The following is a 27374-nucleotide window of genomic DNA, read 5'->3' as shown; positions in this document are numbered from 1 at the left end:
ATAAATTTTGGTTTTCTATATTTAAAAAATAGGAAACGAAAACAGTCCCAGACGTATATGATTTTTGTTTTTAAAAACAGAAGAAAAAAAAAAACATAAAAACCAAAAAACAAAAAACTGAAATTGGTTACCAAGCCATATTGACATTATATGTTCCTGTTTCAATTTTGCACCTATATTTTGGATCTATTTTGTTTAGAAATTAAGATAAACCCTCTAACTGTACTTAAACGATCTAGATAATGAACTAAAGTTATTTATCCGTAAATATTACTAACACATTGTTTACGATTCACTCAAATCCATATATCCTTCTTTCTTGTTCTTTAATCCTTATAGACTTCCTTCCATAAATATTTACATATCTTCTTACTTTCTCCAAACACTACAGATAAAAGGATAGAAAAAGAGAATGATAGAAATTCTAATCTCAATTCTAGCCAAAGTCAGTGAGTACACAGTTGCACCCATTGGACGTCAAATAGGATATGTTTTTTCATACAACAAAAATACCAACGATCTCAAAGACCAACTTCAAAATCTTGTGCATGCTAAAACAAGGCTACAACACATGGTTAATGAGGCAAGAAGTAATGCATACAATATTGAAAGTGATGTTTCAGAATGGTTGATTCAAGTGGATAAAATCATTGAACGATCCAACATGTGGTACAAGAATGAAAAAGATAATGGATCAAATGGCAAGTATTTTTCCAATAAGCTTAACTTCATTCATCATTATCAAGTGAGTAAAAAAGCTAAGAAGATGGTGAAAGTAATTTCACAAATCCTAGAGAAAAGAAAGATGTTTCACCAAGTTGGTTATCCTGCCCCTCTTCCAAGGATTATTGGAAGTGGAAGTTCTACTACTACTCATGGTTATGATCAGATTTTGGAATCAAGAACATCCCTAGCCAAACAAATTAGGGATGCACTTGCTGATCATAATGTGAATAGGGTTGGAGTATATGGTATGGGAGGTGTGGGAAAAACTACATTGCTCAAACAAGTTACACCATTAGTAATGGAAGAAAAATTGTTTGATCAAGTGATTATAGTGAATGTAGGTCAAACATTGGGAGTAGAAGGCATACAAGCTCAAATTGGAGATAAGTTAAGGTTGGAATTAAATAAGAAGGTAGAGAGTAAGGAGGGAAGAGCATCTTTAATACAAAATAAGTTGGAGATGGAAAGTAATATCCTCTTGGTGTTAGATGATTTATGGAGGGGACTCAATCTAGAAGATATTGGAATTCCTTGTAGATCAGAGTTGTGTAAAAAGGGATGTAAGATACTCATAACAAGTCGAGATAAAGATGTCTTAACTAATGAAATGGACACGCAAGTTTATTTTGAGGTGAAACCTTTAAGTGAAAAAGAGTCATGGGAGTTTTTCATGAACATGATTGGTGGTGAGTTTGATAATAAATGTGTAGAACTAATAGGGAAAGAGATGGTGAGGAAGTGTGGAGGATTGCCAATAGCACTTGCTACAATTGTAAAAGCCTTGAAGGGAAAGGAAGAGGCCATTTGGAAGGATGCTTTGAAGCAATTGAAAAATCCTATTACAGTGGATGTCAAAGGAGTGAGTGATGTAGTGTATGCTTCACTTAAATTGAGTTATGACTACCTAAAAGGTGAAGAAGCTCGATTACTATTTCTTCTTTGTAGTGTATTTCCAGATGACTATGAGATTTCTGTGGAAGACTTACAAATATATGCGATGGGTTTAAGATTGTTAAACCAAGTGAATACTTGGGATGAAGCAAGAAATAGGGTGATTAAATTGGTTGATGATCTTAAAGCTTCCTCGTTACTTCTAGAATCCAATTCAAGGGATAATCATGTTAAAATGCATGATACAGTTCGTGATGTTGCGATATACATTGCATCAAAGGAAGCTAATATGTCCACGTTGAGCTACGGTTTCGGGTTGAGTGAATGGCAAGAAAAAGATAGACATGGATCTTATAGAGCAATATTTGGAAACTGTCACAACTTTTACAACCTTCCTCAAAACTTAGAGTTTCCCAAACTTGAATTGTTGATATTAGATGGACATGATTGGAGGGGAGAAAAACTTCAAATTTGTGACCCTTTTTTTGAAGGAATGAAAGAACTTAAAGTTTTGAACTTGTCAAGGATGAGTTTTCAAACACTTTGGAGGTCATCAATCTACTCCTTAGAGAATCTTCAAACATTATGCATGTCCTATTGTACATTCAACGACATTGATGCAATAAGTCATCTAAAGAAGCTGCAAATTTTGAGGGTTGATAAATGTTCGATCACATTGTTACCTATAAGCATGAGTCAATTGACACAACTTAAGGTATTACAAGTATCAAATTGCCCTTTGAAAGTGATTCCTCCAAACATTATTTCAAGTATGTTGAAGTTGCAAGCATTAGATATATGCACAAGCTTCAATGGATGGGGAGAAGAAGTATTATACAATAATAAATTGATCAATAATGCACGACCTTCAGAGTTAAAGTGCTTATCTCATCTTACAAATTTAAAGTTACATATCTTGGACATCAATATTCTCGCAGATCTATTATTTTTTAAAAATTTGAAGCTAGAAAGATTTGTTATCCATATTGGTGATTTGAAAATGTCTCAAAGATTACAAGGATGTGAACAATATGCAACAACTTTGATGCTTAAAATCATTACATCATCATCCCAAATTGTTTCAATTGATCATCATGAGGTACTTGAAATACTATTGAAACAAAGTGAAAATTTGTGTGTGGAAGGATCAATGATGGTTACAAATATTCATTTCAAACCAAATAATGGAAATAATTATCCATATTTGAGGCATCTTACTCTCACTAAAGATTCAAAGTTGAGACATTTGATTGGAAATGGTTGCTTTGCTTATTTTCCTTCTTTGGAGTTCTTGTCTCTTGAAAAAATGGAGAGCTTGGAGAATATAGTTCATGTGCAAGTATCTACAAATCCTTTCAGAAAGTTGAGATCCATAAAAGTAATAAGTTGTAAAAGATTAAGATATCTCTTCTCCTTCTCTATATTTAAAGGCCTTGTGGATCTACAAAAGGTTTTTATATATGATTGCAACATGATGGATGAGATATTTTTCATGGATAGTGAAGACTCAACAATTAAAGCTGAGTGCAATTGTGTAAGTTTTCCTTTGCAAACTTCATAACCTAGTATATCTTGTTTTTTGTAATCCATGTATTTTGGTCTGGTTCAATTTTAGTCCTTTTATTTTTTTTTTATACAACTTAAATTTCGTTCTTTCATGTTTAATTTTATTGAAGTTGGTTACATAATTAATGATAGTAATTTTCATGCAAGAAAATACGCTATATAAACATGCTTCAAAGATTTATATGGTGGAAAGACTAATAGATAATGAAATGTTTTAAGAAAAATCGGAAAAATATTAAAACTAGACAGTTAAGATTCTGTTCGGTAACTATTGTGGTTTATGAAAATTTAAGCTTTTAAACACTACTTCTAGTTAAAAGTTTCTTTATTTTGTTACCCAATTTCTACCAATATTGCTTTCAAAAACCAAATCAAATTTTGAAAACCGAAAAAGTAGTTTCCAAATTTTATTTTTTTTTTTTTAGAATTTAACTAAGAATTCAAGTGTTTTTTAAATAAAAAAAAAAAAAAAAGTAAAAATCATAATTTGGAAATCTATGAGAAAACAAACATATATTTCAAAAAACAAAACTGTTACAAAATACGAGCCTAAAAGTATAGGCACTAGAATTGAACAAGTCAAGGACCGAAATGATATTTTAGTCTAAAATTCACTATTTTCGGGAAAGAAAAAAAACATAAGGTGTCTTTTTTTCTTTAAGAAAAATCTTCAATAATCAATGGTTTGTTACATTGTAGGTTGCATTTCCACAGTTGAAGGATTTAACAATCATAGGAGCAAATAATTTGAAGACGTTATGGCATAAAAATGGGTTGGCTCCAAATTTCTTCACCAAACTCCAAAGGATAAGTATCAATGGTTGCAACAATTTAAGATACATTTTTCCTTCAAATGTTGTGGTAGCACTTGTTTCCTTAAACACTTTGGTGGTTGAGTCTTGTTATTTACTTGATGGGATATTTGAAATGGAAAACACAAGCAATTTTAAGCAAAAAGATGATGATGATGATGATGATGCTCAAGTAATTCCATTGGTAGAGGTAAATTTAAAGCATCTACCAAATTTGAAGTATGTGTGGAACAAAGATGTTGGCAAGTTTTTGAAGTTTCCAAGGTTAAGAGATGTCATTGCTATAAATTGTCCTCAGCTTCAGACTCTTTTTCCAGCTTCCTTAATCAAACATGTTCACCAACTCCAAAATTTAGTCGTTCTTGGGATTCATAAGATGTTTTCTGAAGATGAAACATCAAAGTCAATGTTCCATGAGGTAATGAATATTCTTTACCATTTTATATTTCTTGCTTTTCCTTCTAAATTTTTACTTTTTTTTTCTCGGTTAAATTACCAAGTTTAGTTTCTCAAACTTTCAAATTTGTGTTAAATAGTAATGGACATGACCTTCCTCTCTAGAGGTCGAAAGTTTGATCCCCTAATCCCATAGTTGTTGTACTGAACAAAAAACACCGAATAAAAAGTGTCTAATAGATCTTTAAAGCCTTGTTTGGTAACAATTTAGGCCCCGTTTGATAATCATTTGATTTTTTGGTATTGTTTTTGAAAATTAAGTCTATTTCATCTACATTTCTTACAATGATTTGCTTCTTTCTTAAGTATAATGGTTGAATTTTTTGCCTAATTCCAAAAACAAAAACAATTTTTTGAAAGCTATTTGTTTTAATTCTCAAAATTTAGCTTGATTTGTTAAACCATTGGTGAAAATAGATAAAAAAGAAAGAAATTTAGAGGTGAAAGTAATGTCCATAAGCTTAATTTTCAAAACCAAAAATATTAAACAAAATGGTTACCAAACGAGACCTTAGTTTTTTGTTTTTGACGATTAAGGTTACTTCCTTTCAATTTTCTTACAATATTTTACATATTTATTAAGTAAAAGAGTTAAATTCTTAGCCAAATTCAAAAAACAAAAATTATAAGTTTTCAAAAACTACTTTTTTTAATTTTCAAAACTACTTAGTTTTTTAAAACATTGGTAAGAAGTAACTAATAAAACAAGAAGTTTAGAGAAAATGATGTTTATAGGTTTAATTTTTTAAAAAACCAAAAATCAAAAATCAAATGATTACCAAACATGGCCTAAACATTGAACCTTATGTGTGTTTAATAAATTCTTAAGCTTGCAATTTTAGTCTTACGGTGATTTTTGACCTATTTGATATTTTTTTCAAATTCATGAACATTAGACACAAAAATTAAAATTTAATATAGTTTCAAGAAAGGTCGAATAATACATAACCTACTAGACACAAAATACATCGCTGTTGAACCAACATTTGACATTTTTAGGTTATGATTTACAAGGGAATTAACACTTTTTTCTTTTTTGTCAGATTTTATTCCCAAGCTTGACAGGTTTGTCAATGGACACAAAGGCGATGACGACAAATTTTTGGCTAACTCAATTTTCAAAATCAAGGTCATTTCCCAATCTCAGAAATCTTTCATTAATGGGTTCTTATGATGATGAGATGACCACTTTGCCCCTAGAAATGACTCAAATATTATACAATATTAAAGTACTCAATGTGAGCTTTGTGTCTCAACTTGTACAAATATTCTCAAATGAAGAGGAAATTAGTAATCCTATTCAAAGATGTGCAGATTTGAAGAAATTAACATTGTCTCATCTTCCCAACCTTAAACATGTGTGGAAGGACAATATCCAAATGACCATATTGTTTGATAATTTGGAAGCCATCCATGTAGAGGAATGTGGTAAATTAAAGTGTTTGGTTCCACCATCGTCAATCACATTCTCAAACCTCAAGTATCTTTCAGTCGATCGTTGCCATGAGTTGATGAACTTACTATGCTTCTCGATCGCGAAAAGTCTTTCGAAACTCGAGAAATTGAGGATAAGTGAATGCCAAGGAATGAGTTCAATACTTGCAAAAGGAGAGGGAGAAGAAGGAAAGGATGAAATTGTTTTCAGCAAATTGGTTGAGTTGAAAGTTGATGATTTGCCAAGACTAGAGAGCTTTTACTTTGGGAAATGCACAATTAAGCTACCATGCTTGAAGAAATTGATCATAAATAAATGTCCTGAAGTGAAGCTGTTTTCTCATGGAATTATAAGCACACCTGAGTTGCAATATTTGAAGATAAGACAACATGACAAAGTTCAAATATCACTAAAACATGATCTAAATTTCATCATTTACAACATTTGGTTGGAGGATGATTGCATTAGGAGCATAAAATCCTTGTTCACACAAGAGGTATATACAATCCTTTTTTTTATATATATATTTTTCTATATTAAAATCCCTATTTGATGAGAGAATTAGAAGATAATTAGTACAACGTTTAGTTTAGTTGATAATTTAGATTAAATTAATGTTCAATTAGTTATTTTCATATTTCCTTGTAAGGCTATAAATAGCCACTTTGGCGGTGTTTGTTTCAAGGGTTAAGTTTGTGAAATGTTAGATATCCTCAGCCCAACCCTTATTTGGAACAAAAGTTTAGGAAGTCAGGCTTCCTATCCTCTTCCCATGAGTTTGAATAGTAAACACTATTCAAATCCATGGGGTTACACTTTTTTTTCTAATTTAATTTAGGAAGTTTGTCGGCCAACTTCCAAACACCACCTCTGGTGGCCGCTATAGGCCAACACCGACTACCACCTCCGACGACCATCGTCGGCCACCTTCGATCACCACTTCCGACGACACCGTCGATAGACTTTCGGCTACCAACTCTAGCCAAACTTTGATCACCATCAGCCAACTTTGACCACCACATTTGGTGATCACTATCGGCCAACTTCGACGACCACCGTCGGCGACCTCTGCTAGCAAACTTCCGACCACTGATTCTGACCACACTTCGGATACCATCGATCAACTTTGAAAAATATTAATAAAAACATTTTTAGTATATAACAAACCAAACAAACTTGTGTATAAAAATACTTCTAAGAAAGATTTGTTAAACACATGTGTTTTTATTTTAAATCAAGACAAACAGACCCTTAGTTTAATGATGATAATATTTTTTAAATAAACTCGTTTTCTTCTATTTTTTTCATTTGGAGTTTTTTCCTTTTAATTATTATTATTTATTAGATTATCTTTTTTAATTCGCTCTCTTTCATTTATTTATATGTTTCCTTTATTTCAGGAAATTTCCTTTATTTTGTTTTCCTATTTCTCCTAGCTGTCAATCAATCACTACAAGAAGCATTCCTTACATGCTTTTCTTCTTCTTACTATTATTATTATATACACATTTTTAATAAAAATTAAATAGTAAGGAGGGATGAAAAGTAAATTAGAATAGATTTTTGCGTAATCAAGTATATTTATTTAAATTATGTGTAGAAACACCAATTTAAATAAGTAAAAGAGATAAATGTTTGTATAACATTTTATCTCAAAACCTAATAAAATCAAAATATCAAATTATAAAACAATAAATTAAATAAAATTATAATTTTAGTCAAATCTATATTTCAAAATTCAAAAAATAAATATTCTTCTAATTTTTTTTAGATTATTTTAAACTTAACTATATTAAAATAATTAAGATGACAAATTTGAACTAATCTAAAATCTAACCACTAATTAAATACAAGAAAATGTTTCATAAACTCAAAATTTATAAATCTGCACTTCATTCCCAAACTTCCTAAGCCTACACTCCAAACAAACATAGGTTTCTTAAACCAGACTTCCAAAACCTGCATTCCAAATACAGTTTTCTTAAACCCTGACTACCTAAACCTCCAGCCAGGCTCAACATTCTTAGGCTTTACATTCCAAACTTGCGCACCAAACGCCCCCTTTAGGGTCTATAATGGGAAGCTTTTGATTATTTATTTTGAATATAGAACCTTTGTTCTCTCTAGGGAGTCCTCTCTCTCATCTTTGTGATAGATTTCCTTGCTTGGTCATAGATTTGGTCTAAATATCTTTATCATTGTATCACTATTATTCACTATATATGTTAACTTATCTTCAAAAATCAAATTTTATTTCTGAGAATAAAAGTATAAATTTTATTTTGGGTAATTGCAATGAAATTAGGGATAATATTAAGTGTATAACAATATATTTTTTTTAAATTGCAAAAATAGTAAAATTTATCCTTTTGTAGTTTATCGTTGATAGACTCGAAGAGATAGATATAAGTTTTGCTATATCTGCAAATTCTTTTGTATTTTGATATACTTAATAATATTTTAAGTCTAATTGCTACATTTGCAACTACCTACTTTTATTTTTCATTTTTAGAAGTTGGGCTACAACAAATAGGGATCATAGTTATAGTAAAAAATTAAACCATACAAGCTAAAATTACAGAAAACTAAAATCATAATAATTATATATTGTATGTTGATTAATTGATTTCAAATCATATTTTTCTTTGTTTTTCAGGATGGAGAGGAAGATTATGCAGATTCTATAGTTCAATGATGGGATGTGCATTTGTTTTATAGCACAAAGGTAATTTCGTTATATGCTGCTAAAATTAGAATTTACAAGCTTTTCATTGTAACTGTTGAAAGTTAAACGTGTTATATTTCTCTAGATAAGTTATACATAGATTAAAGATGGAAGTGTTTTCATCAAGTTAATATGGGATTAAATGAGTTTCATAAATTTAATTAAGATGAGAGTTATAGATCTAGAATTGTCATGGATAAAAGTTATAGATCTAGAATTGTCATTGATAAAAGTTATAGATCTAGAATTGCTCAAAAAAATCCTATAAATAGGATTACATTTGAGTGTGGAGAAAAATACACAAAGAGAGTTCAAATAGAAAGTATGAACCAAGTTTGAAGAGTCTTTCAAATACAAGTGATTTTGTTTACTTCAAATATATATATATATATATATATTTTATTATTTATTTGCAAGTCTCCAACACACACTTCCAACAAAGCGGTATTAAAGCTTGAATTTGAAAAACAAAAATGAGTATCTCATCTTTACCAAAAATCTATTAGAAAATTGCCGATTTTGACCCAAAAACTTTTTTCCCATTCAAAAGTAACCTCGTCTTTAAAATCCACTTTTTCTAACCTTTTTTCCAATGTTTCAGACTTTAAGTGGGAGGACCTACCACGTAAAAAGATAGTTTTACCCCTACATAAATGGTCATTTCAAAGAGTTAAATCAAATCTCATCTTCCCGTGGAAATCTCTTCAACTTCCCGTGGAAGTTAGGATTTATTCTTCTTCTTCTTGTTGAGTTGTCTTCACCATTGTTGGACTCTCTTCTCGCAAAGATTCCCCAACCTTTGTAGAAAAGATCAATCTTTTCGTCTTCCGTTACCCCTTTGCCTGATTCAGATTTTGACAAAAGGTACCTTTTCCATTTTGTTTTCTAATGTGTAGTGAAAAACCTAAAATCCTTTTTTTATCATCCTTTGAACTTTAACGAACTTAAAAGAACCTGTAAAATATATGGGGTACGGGCCATATGTTCGTCTGGGTTTGATTTGTGCCATTTTTTGGGTGGATTGAACTTTACGAGACAAATATCTCGTGAAGTTGTTGTGAATATTTATCTCGTGAAGCACAACAGTTGAAAGTTTTTAAAATAGCTCGAAAGCTCTTTGTCATTTGTCTCGTAATGTTGTAAGTTTGTCTCTGAAGTTACTTCACGAGACAAACAATGAGACAAACGACAGAAATCAACTCAACTTCATGAGACAAACCACCACAGAGAGTGCAACTCAAGCTTTTTTACAAACTGCACGAGATTTGTCTTTTGGTCATGGCTTTCAGGCTTCTTTCTCGTGAAGTCGTCCTTTTTAAAGGTATTTTCTTTCACTAGGGATTTTTACATTGTACTGTATTTTGTGGCACATATAGGTAATTATTATAGAACCGAGGATCAAGCCAACAGAATACTTTAAGGTTTTGTTATCTTCGTGTTCTCATTTGGCTAAGACCTGTATGCTGATCCGGATGAAGTTAACAAGGGTCCAGTTAGACATATTTAGGCAGACCATATTCGAACCCATCTTAGATAGTACTCTCTCCCTCAATGGACAACTGATACATCACCTACTTCTAAGGGAGGTTATGGATGATAGGCCGAATGTAATTTCTTTTAATCTATTCGGGTCTAAGGTGTCCTTCGGTAAGGACGAGTTTGACCTCATCACTGGGTTTAGTGTACAGACGCGAGTGGTGCGAAATAATCCTAACCCTACTAGGCTTAGAAACTTATACTTCAACAATAGGCCTAGACTGAAACCGTTTGAAGCCAAGGAACATTTTCTTGTCATGAACTTTGAGAGCGATGAGGATGCGGTGAAAGTAGCACTTGCATATTTCATAGAGTTAGTCATGATGGGGAAGGAAGAAAAGGCAAGTGTTTAACCATTTCACATACTTGGCATTATGGATGACTGGGAGATTTTTTGCAATCACGACTGGAGTAATGTGATTTTTTAGAAGACTATCAATAGTCTTAAGAGAACTCTCACCAGTGCTATTGATCGAGCAGAACCCGGAGCTCTAGCTAGATACAGCCTGTAGGATTCCCATTTGCCTTACAAGTTAGTTCACATTCGTATTCTACACATGTTTCCTTCTTCATTATCGTCAATTACTTTTATGCTTTGACTCTATCTTCCTATTTGTAGTTGTGGGCGTATGAGACGAATTCTTCGCTCAGAGATATTGTGGCAACTCGTACTAGTGAGACAGTCATTCCACGCTTGTCTAGATGGGAGAGCAGGAAAAACCCAACATACGCCGCATTGGACAAAGATATTTTCACGACACGACAAGTAATGGATTGCAATTCTTTTGATATATTGTTGTAAGTTCATTCTGCTTATGATCCTAACCTGTCACGTGCAGAAGAACCCCATTATTACTGTACGACTAGTACGAACAGAGGAGGTAGCTCACATGCACCGTGTAGTTCCTGCCCCTGAAGTACATGTCCTCCCACCTAATCCTATTGTCGAGGGTGACGCTCGTTGTGCTGAGGCTAACGTTGGCCACGATCATGGTGATCGTGGTGATGAGGGTGATTCTGGCCACGATCGTCATGCCGAGGGTGATCACGTCCATAGTAAGGGTGATCACGATGACGATGAGGATGATCATGGACACAATGACCAACATAACCAGGACCAAGACTGAGTTCATGTTGATTTTGAGATGAGTCGGGTGAAAGAAGATCCCTCTCATCCAAACATCGATGTTCAGAATTCTCCGGAGCCCACTCGCAGACCAGATATCAACGCTCACAATTCTCCACATTCGACGCGTTGTGAAGTACTGGATGCCGAGACATCCCGCGTTGCGGGAGAGATAAGACGATTGGAGGGTCACGTAGATCAGTTTGAGGCCAGTGTTAAGTCCGAGTTTGACACCCTTCATTCCAAGGTCGCTGCTGTTCAGCGAGATGTCTCAGTTATGATGGGATATCTTAGGCAACTATTGAAGGTATGATTATCTTTTGAACCTATACGATCTTTACAAATTTGTACGTTCGCTTATGGTTTCTTTAACGCAACTGCAGCAAAAAGATGTTGCTCAGTCTGATGATGCCGATGTACAACCAGAAATTGATTTCCCTTATATCGTGTCTGAGGATGTTAGTGGCCCATCTGGAGTTAAGGGGGATATTGCATCAGAGCCCTCTAAAGGGAGGAGCTGAGGCAAAGGATGACTCAATTGTCCTCACTCTCCAAATCGTTCCTTCGAAACCAGTACTCGGAGGATAGGAGATGATTACACTTGACTCACAGGACGTTAGTGTCATGGAGATTATGCCTTCAGGTGCCGGTGGCACAAGCAAGGATGAGTCTGAAGAATCAAATGTACGTGAAACTCAATAGATCAAATTAGTATCTCGCAAATTCTGATTTCAGCTAATATATGTCAGGAATACAATACATCCATTATAGCCTCAGAGACCCAACCGATGAAAGATGCCACCTCGGTCATCATACATAATCGGCCTAAACAAGGCTCGGGAACAAAACGTCAACGAAAGGCATACAATACATCAGTTACCAATACCCAATCGGTACGTACTCTACATGTTATACGTACGTTGTTATATTAAGTTTATTCATTTTGGTCAATCTGATTTTCTAATTCAGACAGTAAAACTGGTGGACGATGAGGACAGGGATAAAAAGCAGGAGACAACCAGTCGCAAGGGCAAGGCAGCCATACCCTCAAATACCGAAGAAGTTGAGGTTTGTATTTTATGATGTTGATGTGTGCTTTTGAATGTCGTACTACGTTCTTAATAGTTATTTGGCAGGATACGTCCACGAGGAAATTGGATCGTTCAAAAATAGACGAGGAATGCCAAAAGCACCTTAAGGCATTGGAGGAACAGTGGGAAGCTGCTCGATTGAAGGTGAAGCAGGAGACATTTGTGATACTAGATGACCCAATTCCAGTTCTTGTACCTTTTCCAGTTATATCGAACGTTCCAGTGGCATCGCAGGAAAGCCGGTCCGAATTGGTGTGTAAACGTCGAGTCCTGTGGAAACTATCATCACCATATAAGGCCCCTGAACCTCAACGAAACAACGGTAAGAGGAAACATAAGGGGTATAACCCGATGGTCTCAGTTCCAAAACAGATGGAGAAGTACATGATGGAGTGGATAAATCATCCACAAGTAACACCGTCGAACTCATGGCGACTGTGCGTACTATCTAGAAAAGGGAATGATTGGTGGAAGTCCCTAATTCATCCGGGTCAATGGTCGGATGACGAGGTAACCATCTAAACTTTTTCATTATTTCCCCTTTTTTTTTTTTTTTTGATAGTCTTCGTTAATATAATTTTTAACATCCATAAACAGACTATGGATATCTTGTTCATATTCTTACGAAACAAGATACTAAGTGAAAAGTCTCCAGCCCAAAATATCCATTTGTTCACAACAGCTGATCGAGTAGTTACTGTAAGTTGTCATCAGTTAAATATAATAGTTTATATACAACATTTTGTTTATGTTGATCGTACCTAATTTTGTTGATAGAACTTATTCCGTCATCCACATACGTTGTACTCTGAATGGAAAAAGTCACAAAGCACCACGACATACGATTGGGATAAAGCAAGCACAGTCATGAAATATGTTCAAGGCGAGCTGACTGACTACAGCATTCCGTGGTTGACGGTTGATGCCATATATATGCCTTACAATATACTTGACGTACATTGGATACTCATCAAGATAGACATGGTACGAGGTAGGTTAGTAGTTTGGGATTCATACAAGAGACGATGTACTTGGCCAGAGTTGGGGTATCATTTAACGGTCATGCGGACAGTTGTACCGCGATACTTCATAGAGCGGGTGTGATGCTGGCTCACCCTAAACTACCACTGACTCCTTGGGAGTTGGAGTGAGTTAAGGATGCACCGCAGCAATCAGTTAGCGGAGATTGCAGTATATTTTGTGGCAAGATGTTTGAGTATGTTGTAACTGGGTGTGATATGTCCACTTTGACCCAATCAAATATGGATTTCTTCAGACGTCAGTTTGCTGTACAAATATACATGAACAAAGCTATTTATTAGTGCATTTTTTATCTTCAACAATGCTCGTTTTCTACGCCTTCTTTTGATACTTCGCTTGAGATAATTAAATATTACACTGTCACGTTAGTTTAATTACAAGATGTTACACCGTAAAATAACCCAATCAAATTTTAACATAAATTGGATTCACGTCGTTGTCAATGGTTATCGATAATTTACTCGATTGTGGCCACGCATACCGCACCTAGTACATTTGTGAATCTAAGTGACCTCTCCTACAGACGGTATTCTTATCTCCTGGCAGCGGCCAACTTGAGCAACACGTATCAGTGACAACATCTGGATGTCTCCGTTATCATCACCCCGAGGCAATTCTGAAATAGGGCCTACAAGGAAAATAGGTTATGCATATGATCCGTAAACAACCTGAATGTTGTAACATGGAGAGCAAAATGTGTATGGATCAATGTTTTGGTAACGGGCTACTGTAATTGCATGGGAGCATGGAATGTCGTAATAATCGAAATCCTTGCACGTACACATATGTGCATTCAAATCAACAACTCCACTAAGATGATTATCAACGACTTTAAAAATGTGTTGATCAATCGGCCTAACAAAATGCCTTCTAAATCTATACTTTACCGTCGCCATTTTCGCCCCCACGTAATTTGAAAGCATCGTTTAATGACTCAATGTGTAGGTTCTTCGCCGATGAACCCAATCTTGCAACAAACTCCTTATGTGGTCAAGAAATTTAGTTATTGGCAATGTTCAAACGTCCTTCAATACAGCGTTCAAACTTTCAGCCGCATTTGTAGTCATCTGATCGAACCTTCGTCAACACTGAAATACCCTGGTCCACTTTTCAAATCCAATCTCCTAAAGTATTGGCCCACTCCTCTGAATGGGGTGATTTTGGCCCAATGTACATGAAAAGTAGTCTCATGAGGTGATTTTGCGACTAGGTAGAAATTGGGGAGGAGAGCTTTTTTTCCGAAATGCTTGAGTAGGTTTATACTTATATGATGAATGCAGAATGGAAGGAAAAAGGAAATACTATACTGATTGCTTTGCTAATACTTGCTTTGGGATCCGATACAATAACAAGTTCAGATATTGCACCAACCATCTCCTTAACCTACACAAAAAACCATGTCCAAATGCCATCCGTTTCACCATCCAGAATGGAAAATGCAACTGGATATATTTGACCGTTCCCATCCACCGAATTCACAGTTAACATGACACCCTTAAACTTACCCCGTAAGTGTGTCCCGTCAACAACCTAAACACGCCTTCTGTAGTTTAAGAAGCCTCGTACTGACGGACCCAAAGCCATGAAGACATACTTGAAGTACCTATCATCTTGAAGCTTCAATTTGTAGACAGTACTAGGGTTCGTTATCTTCAAAGCTTCCCCATAAGCATGTAACTGGCCAAAAGACTCCTCCAGCCTTCGTCGAACCATTACTAAAGCCTTTTTTCTAGACCACCAAGCCCATTACTAAAGCCTCTTTTCTAGACCATCAAGCTTTCATATAACTATCATTAACACCATATCCTTCCCATATATCCTGCATAATATCCTTCGGCCTTATACGTCCTACCAACGTTCGTGAACTTGGACTTAATCAGATGACCAACTAACTTGCTTCTAGCTTGACGGTGGTCGTGATCCATTAATTGTTGAGAGCATGTATGGACATCTTGATACCTTGTTATTTTCAACAACTCCATATCCTTAAGCTTTCGAGCCCGAATCCTCCAATGATAGACAACGTGTCTACACTTAACAACCAATAGTGATTTCGTGGATTTGTCAACCCTATGTTCAAAATTCCGACGTATAGCAAAGAGGGACCATGCAAATGAAAGTTCTCCCTTTGAGAGATATATCTACCCTACCTTAATATCAATATCCTCGCTCTCAAACATCTGACCTAACACAATCATTGCTACTTTAGGACATACACTCGAAGGTTCCGCATGAGTATTTCCTACCTATAGGTTGGTATCTCTGCATTGACGGTTACTACACTCACCCTCCATTCAAACGTCTCTGTCATCCTCTTTAGTCAGATCATCAGACTTATTAGACTCATCATCCAATTCCTCTAGTAATTCCCATTCGTAGTTTGAATTATCTTCAACTATGTTCTCCTCTCCTACACCATGCTCAAAAACCCCGTACATTTTCATCTTCTGTCATTTTCCTTAAATTTTGCCCAAACCTCTCGTCTGCACAACCAATATCCTCTTCACCGTTTGAGGAAGATGGACCATTATCCTCAAGATTGTATGGATAAGCAAAGAAATTGTCATCAGATATGTTATATGGGCAACATTATTATCTAAAAGGGTTAGTGATGTAGCATAGTCTAATAGATAATTTTGTTCGAAGGAAGGTTGTGTAAGATAATAAAGGGATGGATATTATTAGGCTAAATTGTATGAAAAACTTGGTTGGTATGAGCAACTAGGGTTCTTTAAGTCACTATCGCCATACATAGGTTTGGATTTCATTGATAAATAAATAGAAGACCTACATGCATCCTCACCATTTAAAAAGAACCCAAGTTCTTGATCATTTCGTATCAAATACGTAGGAACCCTATATCCAAAGTTGTATAGACATCTTAGGGTGAGATTGTGGTTTTTTGGGTCAATCCCACTTAGATTATACAACTCCAACAAAAAGTCCTGAAAGAAAATGTCACCTCTTACATCCAAACCCCCTAGATTACCACCTACATATTCTTGTTCTTCTTTCTTCATAAATCTTCAAGCTAATTTCCAAGATTCCAGCCCCTCATATCTGACCCACCACTCATATACCAATTTAGACTCTACTACCTTATTTAAACGAGGCCCTTTGAAGACTATCTGGACCTTTCCATGCCATTTCGAACCATAAATTAATTCAAATAATTCAGAAGGAATGCTGCAACTTTTTCTAATCTCTGGCCCCACCACCTAGTTAGTGAACATTTGGTTGGCCTTCCTCTTTCGTTGATGACCATGTCCATCAACTTTCGTTGGTGCATCTTGCCATTGATGTTCGGCACAGTGTATTTCTTCCATCGCGACTTATTTCTACCAACACCTCGATTTTCTAACCCTATGGTTATCGGCGTACTTTCTTTTCTCCACCATTCCTCCTCCCCATGAACTATTTCCCTCTCCTTCCATCGAGGCCAACCGTTCTCTTTAAACTTTAAGCCGCAAACCTTTCTTCATCAGCCCATCCATGAGTTTAAGCACCCTTCAACTTCTTCTTTTCCATCTTCCCCTTTCGGTCCCCCCCGGATTAAGTCACTGTCGCAGCCCTTGCTCTGTACACCTTTTCTACCATATTCAACACTTCTAACCTCTTGTCGTATTCAATATCTCTGCACCTATTTTGCTTCTTCTTCTTCCTTTGCTTTTTCCAAAAACTGTCTCGATTTTTGCTCCTTTTTACCGCTCGATCGTTCTTCCGCCGCTTCCTCCTCATTCCCTTTCTCGTCTCACTAACTTTCACCACTTTTAGATTTTGAATGTTCTTACCTTCTTCTCATAGTGTTTTTAATTGTCTTCACTGAAGTTTCCTCTTTGGTCGTTTGATTCTTCCTCGCTTTTTCGGAGGCATTCTCGAGTAGGATTGACATCGTTCAGCAACCCTTTGAACTCGACCTGACAGTTTGGAAAATTTATACTCATGGGTCAAATTTCGAGGCCTACTCGAAATTTGGCCCACCTTTCAAAAACACTCGAATTTTGGCCTTCTGATGACATCAGCCACGTGTGAAATGTCTGTTTAGTCCCCAAAACGTTCGATGTCGCACACGCATCGCAGATTCTCGCTCGTTCATCTCGTTTTGGAATCATTCCTCTCGTTTTTCATCGAACAGATCAAACGTTTTAAATTTTAAATTTAAGTCCACCGGCTTTTTTCTCTCTTTATTCTGCCTTTCTTTTTCTTCTTCTTTCTTCTTCTTTCTTCTTCTGGCATTCTTTTCTTCTTCTTTCTAAATTCAAATGAAGGAAAAAATTCAAAGGAAAAAAGTACAAAATTGATGAGGAAAAGGTAGTGGAAGAAACAAAAGGAAGAAATGAGAGGAAGAACCCTATGGTTGTCGGCGTACTTTCTTTTCTCCGCCATTCCTCCTCCCCGTCCATTGCCATGAACTATTTCCCTCTCCTTCCATCGAGGCCAACCATTCTCTTTAAACTTTAAGAAGCAAACCTTTCTTCATCCGCCCATCCGTGAGTTTGAGCACCCTTCAACTTCTTCTTTTCCATCTTCCCCTTTCGGGTCCCCTCTTCAATTGAGTCACTACCGCGACCCTTACTCTCTGCACCTCTTCTACCATATTCAGCACTTCCAACCTCTTGTTGTATTCAGCATCTCTACCCTTTCCTCCTGCAAATAACCTCCCCTATTTTGCTTCTTCTTCTTCCTTTATTCTTCCAAACACTATCTCAATTTTTGCCCTTTTTACTGCTCAATCGTTCTTCTACCGCTTCCTCCTCGTTCCCTTTCTCGTTTCACAAACTTTCACCACTTTTAGATTTTGAATGTTTTTACCTTCTCGTGGTGTTTTTAATTGTCTTCATCGAAGTCTCCTTTTTTGTCGTCTGATTCTTCCTCTCTTTTTCTGAGGCATTCTCGGGTAGGATCGACGTCGTTCAACAACCCTTCGAACTCAACCTGACAATTTGGGAAATTCATACTGATGAGTCAAATTTTGATGACCACTCGAAATTTGGCCCAGCTTTCAAAAACACTTGAATTTTGGCCTTCTGATGATGTCAGCCACGTGTGAAATGTTCATTTAGTCCCCAAAGCGTTCGATGTCGCGCACACATCGCAGATTCTCGCTCTTTCATCTCGTTTTGAACTCATTCCTCTCATGCCTTCCTCTTGTTCTTCATCGAGCAAATCGAACGTTTTAAATTTTAAATTTCAATCCACCAGTTTCTTCTTTCGCTTCATTCTACCTTTCTTTTTCTTTTTCTTTCTTCTTCTGGCTTTCTTTTCTTCTTTTTTCTGAATGCAAATGGAGGGAAAAAAATTAGGGAAAAAACTACAAAATTGATTAGGAAAAGCTAGAGGAAGAAACGAGAGGAAGAAGCAAGAGGAAGAATTCAAAAGGCGAAAAAATCAAGGAAAAATGATGAAGAACAACATGAATTAGGGAAAAGGAGCGAGAGGAACGAGATGAAAGAACGAGAGAAAAGAGTGAGAAATCTGTGTTGCATCTGGTCTCGCGCGCATTCTGGGGCTAAAACGGTACTTTTGCACGAGACTCACGTCATCAGGAGGCCAATTTTCAAATATTTTTTAAAGGTGGGTCAAATTTCGAGTGGGCCTCAAAATTTGACCCATCCGTACGAATTTCCTTGACAGTTTTCGGACACGGGTTTCCTTCCGCTCCTTCATGGTTGCCAATCTTCTCTCTTCTCGTTGCTAGGAATCCTTAATCATTTGTTGTCGTTTGCATTGTAATCTTTCAATTCTTCCTGTATCTCCAACATTACTAATTCGAACCTATCCATTCCTAAAATTAAAAGCCTTGTTCCAGGATGAATAGGCTCTAATACCAATTTCTGCCACTTAACTATATTCGCGGTCCCATTCTAGCCAATGTGAGACAAAGACATCCCATACTATCCTAGTTCCTAATAATACCTCAGCCCCGTAAAGCCAACGTCTCAACGACTACTCCGATGGTACTTCACTCGGCTACACCCAGTCAAAACCTCTAATACCATTATTAGGTACTTAAGCACCTTGAAGAACCACACCCCAAAAGTTAGCTATTGGGTGAGAGAGCCAAGCCATTTAAGTATCACATTTGTCATCCCATTCTAACCAATGTGGGACAAAGGCATCCCATACTACCTTGGTTCCTAACATAGTCTCTTTCTATTAAATCTATGAAAAATTTTGTTTCCTTTCAAAATAATAATAATAACTATTCTTTGATTTTTGAAGAAAAATAGACCTGCCCACACATGTAATCAGATCTTATTCATGAATGACTTGGAACATTAAAGATCAATTAGGAGTTTGAGATGTTAAGATCCTAGGGTGAATAAAGAATATCCAAGGCACTCAGTCCTCTGGGTTGTGACCAACAAGGCAGTGATAGTTAAAACAGTACAAAATTATGCAGCAAACAAGAGGGTCCTAAACTGTTGATACCTTCTGCCTGGCATGCCATTCAACAACATCCTTGTATGCCATATTTCCTCCAAAAATATCCAAAGCACTTCCCACAGTAACGTCCACACGCCCCATGCCCGCATCTTTGATCCTTTCTAAGTCTGCCATCGTCGTAACCCCGCCTGCATATGTGACAGGAATCTGCCATTTTTAAAAAGCAAGATCAGTATTTTGCAGCAATACAGGGGCAGAAGTTTGTATGTACTTCAGAAGCAAGAATGGTGACATTAGCCCATCAATATCGGTCTTTCATCTTTTGAGAAGACAGACAAACAAGGAAAGAAATTTGAAGGCAATGTGTAGGAGTAGACGAACCGGTGAATACTTGCCGAGCAATGTCACTAGCTCTTCATCAATGCCGAGTCTATATTTAATCAAATAACATATGTCAAGATATATAAATTAAGATAACAACAGAAACATATTATTAGAGTATCATGACCTACTTTTTCCCTTCAACATCCACACCATGGACCAAAAACTCATCTGCATAGTCAGCCAGGAAAGCCAGGACTTCCTCCTCAAGAAATACATCGCTGAACTTCTGCCATCTGTCCGTCACAATTGCATATCTACCTTCCTAAATCGAACTAAATGTTAATCAATGCATGAGCATAAACAAATGTTAGTGAAGCCCAAAGCTGCAAGATGTTTTGTTCGTTTCAGTGCAGATGACTTCGGGTAACCTTTTAGAATGAATCCATGATAGATAATATGATTAGATCTAAAGGGTTAACCATAACTTAGGATGTTAATCAATCATGGCAGCTTCTAAATTGAAAATTCAGCAACAATAGCATAAAAAGAAGTACCTTTTTTCTACAACTGAGATCCAGCACAAGCCTCTGTTTCCCAACAATGCGAACAAGATCTTTAAGCCTTGTAAGATCCATTTGTCCATTATTGAACACATACTGTGACAAAACTAAGAAACATATAACATTTAAAGCCATTGTGGACCATTCGGAAACAGTTCACTTAAGACCAAATGAAATCTTTATTATCTTCTATATTCAAGTACTACAATAGCTCAACAAGGTTCAGTGTTACAGAATTTCAGAATCATGTTACACTGCCTCCATTTCGGCCAATACATTAAGCAATATCATCGTAAATAGATAAAAGGAAAGAACTTACTGAAGTAACAATGACATGGCTAGCTCCTTCTTCAATATAACTAGAAGCATTTTCTGAATTTATCCCACCCCCAACCTGTAAGCCACCTACATGTTTCATCACCACTTGCATTAGATTAAGCTAACGAACGTTCTTAAAGTTTTTAAATCTATGAGCACAAGAATATCCTCAAAAACTGTCATGACTACAAGAATTCAAGGGAAGTACAAACATCCAAAAGAAATTTAATAGACCATAAACAAACATTGATGTTCACTGAGATACCAAGTTGAACACATTTATAGATATCCAAAAGTAGATACAACATCCAAATGACACTAGAAATAAATAGAACTAATAATGACTACCCAAGATGAGCTAATATCATTAATATAGTTGAACTAAGCATGATAAGGTAAACAAAAAGAGAGAATAAAAAGGACAAACCAGGATAGGCATGCAATGCTTCGAGGGCAGCGACTATGCTCAAAGGATCTGCTCCAAGCATGATGGCATGACCGCCTGTAAGCCCATCTTGTTTATACAAGTTTGCATACTCTGCAGCTGATTTATCTGACTCAAAATTGGTGAGAAGAATTGATCCATCCTGCTCTGAATCTCGAAGAGTCGATCCAACAATTTGTTTCACTTTCCCCTTATAAAAATCATTTCTCAAAAAATCAGATTACAACCTGAGGAAACACAACATTTTCTAAATTTAAACAAGTAGAAGCCTCTTGATCATTATATTTGGTACTAAATAAGTTGTTTAAATTACAACTGCCACTAGTTTCACAATTCGAATATTCATAACACAATAAATTTCTCAACGTTGAGGAATGTAGCCAAACAAAAGATCAAATACCTTGTGTATATCAATACAAGGGCGGAAACTAACTGCGCAAACAGTCATTCTTGAGGATCCTGCCCAGAATATAAATGAGAGTCAAAATTTTTGCAAGTTACATACAATAATGCACAATACATGTGAGTATCTCAAAAAGGCCAATGCAAGATTACTGGAAGATAGCGAAGTCGTCACTCCAATGGTTCCAAGCTTCATAGCTCCAAAATGCGAAGAGCTTGAAGCTCTGACAAATGCACATAGACTGGAACTTTTGGTAGAACAAAGGTTTTGGAATTTCATTTCAAATTAATGAAACTGATTTCTCGCCTTTCAAACTGTAAAAGGCATTATAGATTCCATCAAAAATAGATTGAAATGCCATCCGTCAACAAATGAAGTTGGGGAGATTACAGTGTGAAAAGTGAAAAAAAGCAAACAGAGACCATGGACAATTGGGATTAGACAAACAATCAAGAAACCTTAAAAAAGAAAGGAAACTAAGATTTACGGAAACCTCAAGGCCGGCATAAAACCTTATATAAACCTCAGATGTTTCATCAAACACTTGCTACCGAACATCAACTCCTTAACGAATTCAAGTATTCTTCCAAATAAAAAATAAAAAAAATCAAACTGAAGTAACTGCCAGTGAAATTCCAAAACGAAATAATTCTCACTAATTGTCATCTCATCCAAATTACGCTGATCAAATTGTTGAAGAGGAAACAAATTCTAAATCCTACCTGAAAACGAGCTTCACTGATCAATGGCATCATAGCTTTGAGAGGAGGCTGACTTTAGCAGATTAAGAGGTTTGATGTTGATGGCATGATGGCACGATGACTAAGTAGTCGGCATTGGTGTTGGCAATGGCGAGAGGAAAAAGGCAGGTTCTCAAGTTCTAGTCTAGAAGCCCTAAAAAACCATACATCAAACTAAACTAGGTCGGGTCGGGTTGCATAGACGGGACACCTTTTCCAACAACCTCCAGCCCACATGCAACTGCTTTGCCTTTGATATTCACACAAGGCCTCGATGTTCCTTTTAATTCAACAGTGACATATCACCCATCGACCAGTTTTACTCAAGGCAAATGATATTCACCTTACTTTCCTCTACAAACTTAAAAGGGTCTCTAACCTCTTCCTCACACAATCACACTAGATATATGAGTTCCACAACATAACACAACTATATTCTGTGCCAAAACACATAAAACACAGCACGCCCTCAACTTAATCATATGGATACCTAGGCTTCTCGACAAGCACACATGCAAATAAACACAAGGCCACTTAATAACTCATCATATTGCAAGTTTTTTTTAAAAGGAAACACCACTTTTCATTGATGAAATGAAAAGAGACTAATGCTCGAATTATAAGAAACTATTAAAAATAAAAATTAGAGATCAACAGATGCAACTGGCTATCTTAATTAGGTTGACACACCCATAGTATCCTCAATATATCCCAAAACGAACATTTTGAATACAATAGAAAACCATGTGTCTAAAAATCTATTACATAGAATGAATGAAAGCATTCCAATTAAGACAAATATCTTGAATAGAATAATTCGAAAAATTCTTGGAAAGTGAACACCAAGAAGAAGCTTTAACCCTTGCAATCTCATAACGGTCAAACTATTGAAGAGACTTTTCTTGAAAAATACGTTGATTTCTCTCAAACACTTAACACAGCACCACAACATGCTTATATATATCCAAGACACATGATTCAAGAGTATCAAACCTTATGTCATAAATAATAAAATATAGGACAACTAAAGCACGTAGCATGCTAGCACACAACAAACAAACTAAACGGGTAGAATTTCTTCTCTTGGGTTTAATTCACCTTTTCAACTTTCAACAAAAATCTATTTTCCCAAACATCTGAAAATTTTAATTTAGCTTAAGGGCTGAATTAATATTCTAATCTTCTAGGTAAGAATTCACAAGCCAAAGTGAGCATAGTTCGACTGACATAAGAGTGTCTTAGGGTCCATTCAATAATGTTCCCATATTCTATTTCTTATTTCTGTTTCTAATTTTTGAGAAATTGACTTGTTTGATAATCATTCCCGTTTTTCATTTTTAAAATTTGAACAACGTTTCTAAAAAATGGGGCCAAATTTAAAAATGTAGTACATTCTCCCCATTCCGTTTCTATTTTATTAAACTCATTTCTATTATGAATTACAAAGCAGCTTTGGTTGGTTGGTATTAGAGATGCCCACAGGGTGGTGTGGGGACGGGGAAGCCCCCACGAAATTCTCTACGGGGATTCCCTGCAGGGAAAGTTTCCCATCTTTTTTTTTACTACTTTTCCGTTTAATTTTAACCAAATAATTTTTGTTAACAATCTCAAAAACAACAAAACAAGACACCAACGTGCTTATAAGCTTAAAATTCAAAAGCAATAAAATTAGACACCAACAAACTCAAATTAAGATTGCTCATGTTTAGGTTATAGATTCGAAGAGCATATAGTCAGAGCCAAATTAAAAAAATTAAATGATGCTGCCCAACTCTCCATGTGCTCAAATCATTTCTCTTTTAAAGCAAGCTTCCATCATCTGTGGCAAACTCTATGGAGAAATTATTCAGGAATTTTCTTTGGGAGGGTGCCTCATCAGACCGTGGCTCGCATCTTGTTAGATGGGGAAAGATCATCAAGACTCAGGCTAAAGGGGGCCTCGGATTACAAAGCATGGCTGATACAAACTGCACTCTCCAACCCTAAATGGGTTTAGAGATATTATCACAAGGATAGGGCTTTGTGGAAACAGGTTGTGGATGCTAAGTACGGGGTGACTTCTGCAAAGTCTTGGCCCAATACTAATTTCCCCGCTTACATCAAAGGACCATGGAATGCCATCTTGATGCACATGAACCTCATTAAAGAAAAAGTTACTATAAAAGTGGGAAATGGACAAAACACATCTATTTGGTTTGACACATGGATTGGTGCTTCTCCTCTCAATGAGACTTACCGCCAATTGTTCTCTTTATCTATTCATAAACGCTCCTCTGTACACGATCTGTGGGATGCTAGACATGGATGGTCTCTTTATTTTAGAAGGAACCTCAAGGAGGAGGAGATTGATGGATGGCTTGATCTTATGAACACCATCAATGATGTCCACCTATCCAATACTAAGGATGCTTGGCTCTGGCAACCAGACACTTTCGGGTCCTTCTCCACAAAATCCCTATCTCGCACACTGGGAGCCGATTCGGATTCCTCTGACCATCCTTTTTATGCTGCCATCTGGGATGATTTTTACCCAAAAAAGGTTAAATTCTTCCTCTGGGAAGTTAGTCACAATGCCATCAATACTTGTGACAAGTTACAGAGACGTCTCCCCCACATGGCCCCATCTCCTCACCGTTGCCTCATGTGCAAGTCTGGACATGAATCTATTATCCACCTTTTCATCCACTGTCGCTTTGCCGGGAGATTTTGGAATGTGATATTCTCATCCTTTGGTTGGTACACTGCTCTTCCAAAGGACATTGAAAGTACCCTAACCTACACTCTCACCGGTCATCCTTTTACCAAAAACAAGAAGCTCATCTTGATGCATTTGATTCGTGCTTATGGAATGCTTGGAAGGAAGGAACATCGTCTTTTCAAAGATAAGGGAAGCTCTTTTGATAGTTTTTTTTTAACTCATTATCTTTCATGTTATGAGTTGGTATAAATGCAATTCTTCTTTCAAATCATACACCTTCTCTTCCCTTATGACGAATTGAAGATCTCTTTTATAACTACTTTGGATTAGGCTTCGGCCCTTTTTGTAAATTCCATACATCAATAAAATTTGTTTCTTATAAATAAAAAGAAAGAAAAAAAGGAAAATTCATGTAGCCCCAATGAAAACCATTATTCATTTGGGCTGATTCAATGAAGAATTTCAACTCACGCAAACAAACTAAATTGAATAATAATAACAATAATAATAATAATAAAGTGTGTTCCTTTCATTAGCTTGCAAATTTACACAAACTTACAACCCAAAATGTAAAATAATTTCAAAATGAGTACCTTGGAGAAGATGAGACAGAGGAGAGAAGCAGCTGAAACTAAAAGAGGAGAGTGACCGGCGGCTGGTGGAATCGGGACTTGCCGGTGAATGAAAAACGACAGGACGTTCGGTGGCAGGCGGGGCGCTGGGCGGTGAACCGAAGACTGGGGAGAAGAGAGTGAAGTGAGAGGGAGGCGTGCGGCTGGGAAGTGGAGTGGGAAAAGTTTTACGCTATCCTACATCTTCATGGTCCTCGGATCGAATCCCAGTTCAGACAATTTTATTTTGTTAAATCTTGTAACATGCATGTTTATATATTACTTTAAATTTAAATACTTCAAGTTTTATTACGTCTAAAACTTATTAGAATTTTACCATATATAAATTAGATATAAATTTTGTTTAGTAAGAAATTTATTTAATTTCACTTTAATATTTTACCACCATGATATTTACTTATTAATATAATTGAGTTAGATTTGAGTCGACGTCGTTTTAGATAAATGATTTGAGTGAAAAATAATATTGAAAATCAAATTTTGAATGATAGAAACTATTGTATTATTATTATTAATTTTGTACCAGGCTTATGTGTATTTGACAATGTAAATGTTTTATAATTATTTTTAATATTTTAATGCATGTTATATATATATATATATATATATATATATATATATTATATTTATACATGAGAGAAAAAGTAAGAGGAAAAAAATACAAAAGGACGAGAAATAAGAAATAAGAAACCAAAAACAAGAAACAAGACATGTTTTACTATCCCATTTGTACTAAAAAAAAAAAAAAGGTAAGAATTCACGATAGGAAAAATCTAATTAACTTAAAATTAAGGGACTAGAATTAAAGACATATTTTACTTCAAAAGGCCTGAATTTTATTATGCAGGGTGTTATAGTGCACATGTTGATCTATAAATTTCGTATAGCAATAACATAATTTGGTATATCAATTTTATGAATGATATACTATAAATATAAAGTATAACCAAAGATTAAAATATTAATGTCCATATCGACATCGATATTTCAATTTAACGGATCTATCGACAAAAATGTCAATAAAATATAAATATCCGCGGATATTTATGTAAGTCAAAAAATTTAGAAAATTTGTTTAAATTAATAATTAAGTTGTTTTTACTCTCAAAGTTAGCCATTGACATTGTTATTAGTATTTCTATTCATATTGGATTCAATAGATGATGTTTTTTACATTTTACGAGTATTTATAAAAGATATTAAAGAAATTTGTGGATGTTTAATGTCGATGTTAAACCCTTTAATTTGTAGATATATCAACATATCGACATATATTTTCATCCTTGAGTATATCTAAAGGTAGAGCCATGTAGGGGCCAGGGGTCAGGGTGCGTGCCTTTAAATGGCCGTTTATCTAAGGGTGGAGCCATGTAAGAGCCAGGGGTCAGGGTACGTGCCTTTTAAATGACAGTTTTTCCTTCCGTTTTATGGTAATCGTGCAGACATTTGCAATTTTTCTTTC

General features: G+C 35.7%; 2 protein-coding genes across 4 annotated transcripts; one reads left to right on the top strand and one right to left on the bottom strand.

Moving 5' to 3' along the window:
- The first annotated feature begins 571 nt into the window (after positions 1-571).
- Positions 572-6577, top strand: LOC120079848 (probable disease resistance protein At4g27220). Its single transcript, XM_039034281.1, has 4 exons — positions 572-3151; positions 3883-4413; positions 5495-6382; positions 6536-6577. Exons 1-4 carry the CDS (start codon positions 572-574, stop codon positions 6575-6577), a joined length of 4041 nt encoding a protein of 1346 aa, XP_038890209.1.
- On the bottom strand, positions 6331-26116 carry LOC120079774 (1-(5-phosphoribosyl)-5-[(5-phosphoribosylamino)methylideneamino] imidazole-4-carboxamide isomerase, chloroplastic). 3 transcript variants are annotated; one of them, XM_039034154.1, is made up of 10 exons: positions 25874-26116; positions 21995-22156; positions 21840-21898; positions 21422-21629; positions 20996-21081; positions 20671-20783; positions 20305-20430; positions 20174-20222; positions 19838-19999; positions 6331-7010 (listed from the first exon to the last, which is right to left on the bottom strand). In XM_039034154.1, exons 2-10 carry the CDS (start codon positions 22119-22121, stop codon positions 6711-6713), a joined length of 1230 nt encoding a protein of 409 aa, XP_038890082.1. In that variant the 5' UTR covers positions 22122-22156; positions 25874-26116; the 3' UTR covers positions 6331-6710. The 3 variants fall into 3 exon arrangements, with proteins under 3 accessions (XP_038890082.1, XP_038890083.1, XP_038890084.1); XM_039034155.1 differs by having other exon boundaries at positions 6346-7010; positions 20305-20438; positions 20671-20772; XM_039034156.1 differs by lacking the exon at positions 6331-7010 and adding an exon at positions 13737-14033.
- Between the last annotated feature and the right edge of the window lie 1258 nt (positions 26117-27374).

This window comes from Benincasa hispida, chromosome 6 (genome assembly GCF_009727055.1).
Source record: "Benincasa hispida cultivar B227 chromosome 6, ASM972705v1, whole genome shotgun sequence".
Lineage (NCBI taxonomy): Eukaryota > Viridiplantae > Streptophyta > Magnoliopsida > Cucurbitales > Cucurbitaceae > Benincasa > Benincasa hispida.
The sequence above is the reverse complement of the archived record's forward strand: the minus strand, read 5'-3'. Positions and strand labels throughout refer to the sequence as shown.

Excerpts from the sequence above, each read along its gene's own strand:
- LOC120079848 (XM_039034281.1), top strand. The coding sequence starts at position 572 with ATGGTTAATGAGGCAAGAAGTAATGCATACAATATTGAAAGTGATGTT. Across the intron at positions 3,152-3,882 it reads TTAAAGCTGAGTGCAATTGT|GTTGCATTTCCACAGTTGAA; the intron begins GTAAGTTTTCCT and ends GTTACATTGTAG. Across the intron at positions 4,414-5,494 it reads CAAAGTCAATGTTCCATGAG|ATTTTATTCCCAAGCTTGAC; the intron begins GTAATGAATATT and ends CTTTTTTGTCAG.
- LOC120079774 (XM_039034154.1), bottom strand. The coding sequence starts at position 22,121 with ATGAAATTCCAAAACCTTTGTTCTACCAAAAGTTCCAGTCTATGTGCA. Across the intron at positions 20,784-20,995 it reads GCCATGTCATTGTTACTTCA|TTTTGTCACAGTATGTGTTC; the intron begins GTAAGTTCTTTC and ends TATGTTTCTTAG. Across the intron at positions 7,011-19,837 it reads AATGGCATGCCAGGCAGAAG|TTGATCGATGGTATCCGAAG; the intron begins GTATCAACAGTT and ends TATTTTTCAAAG.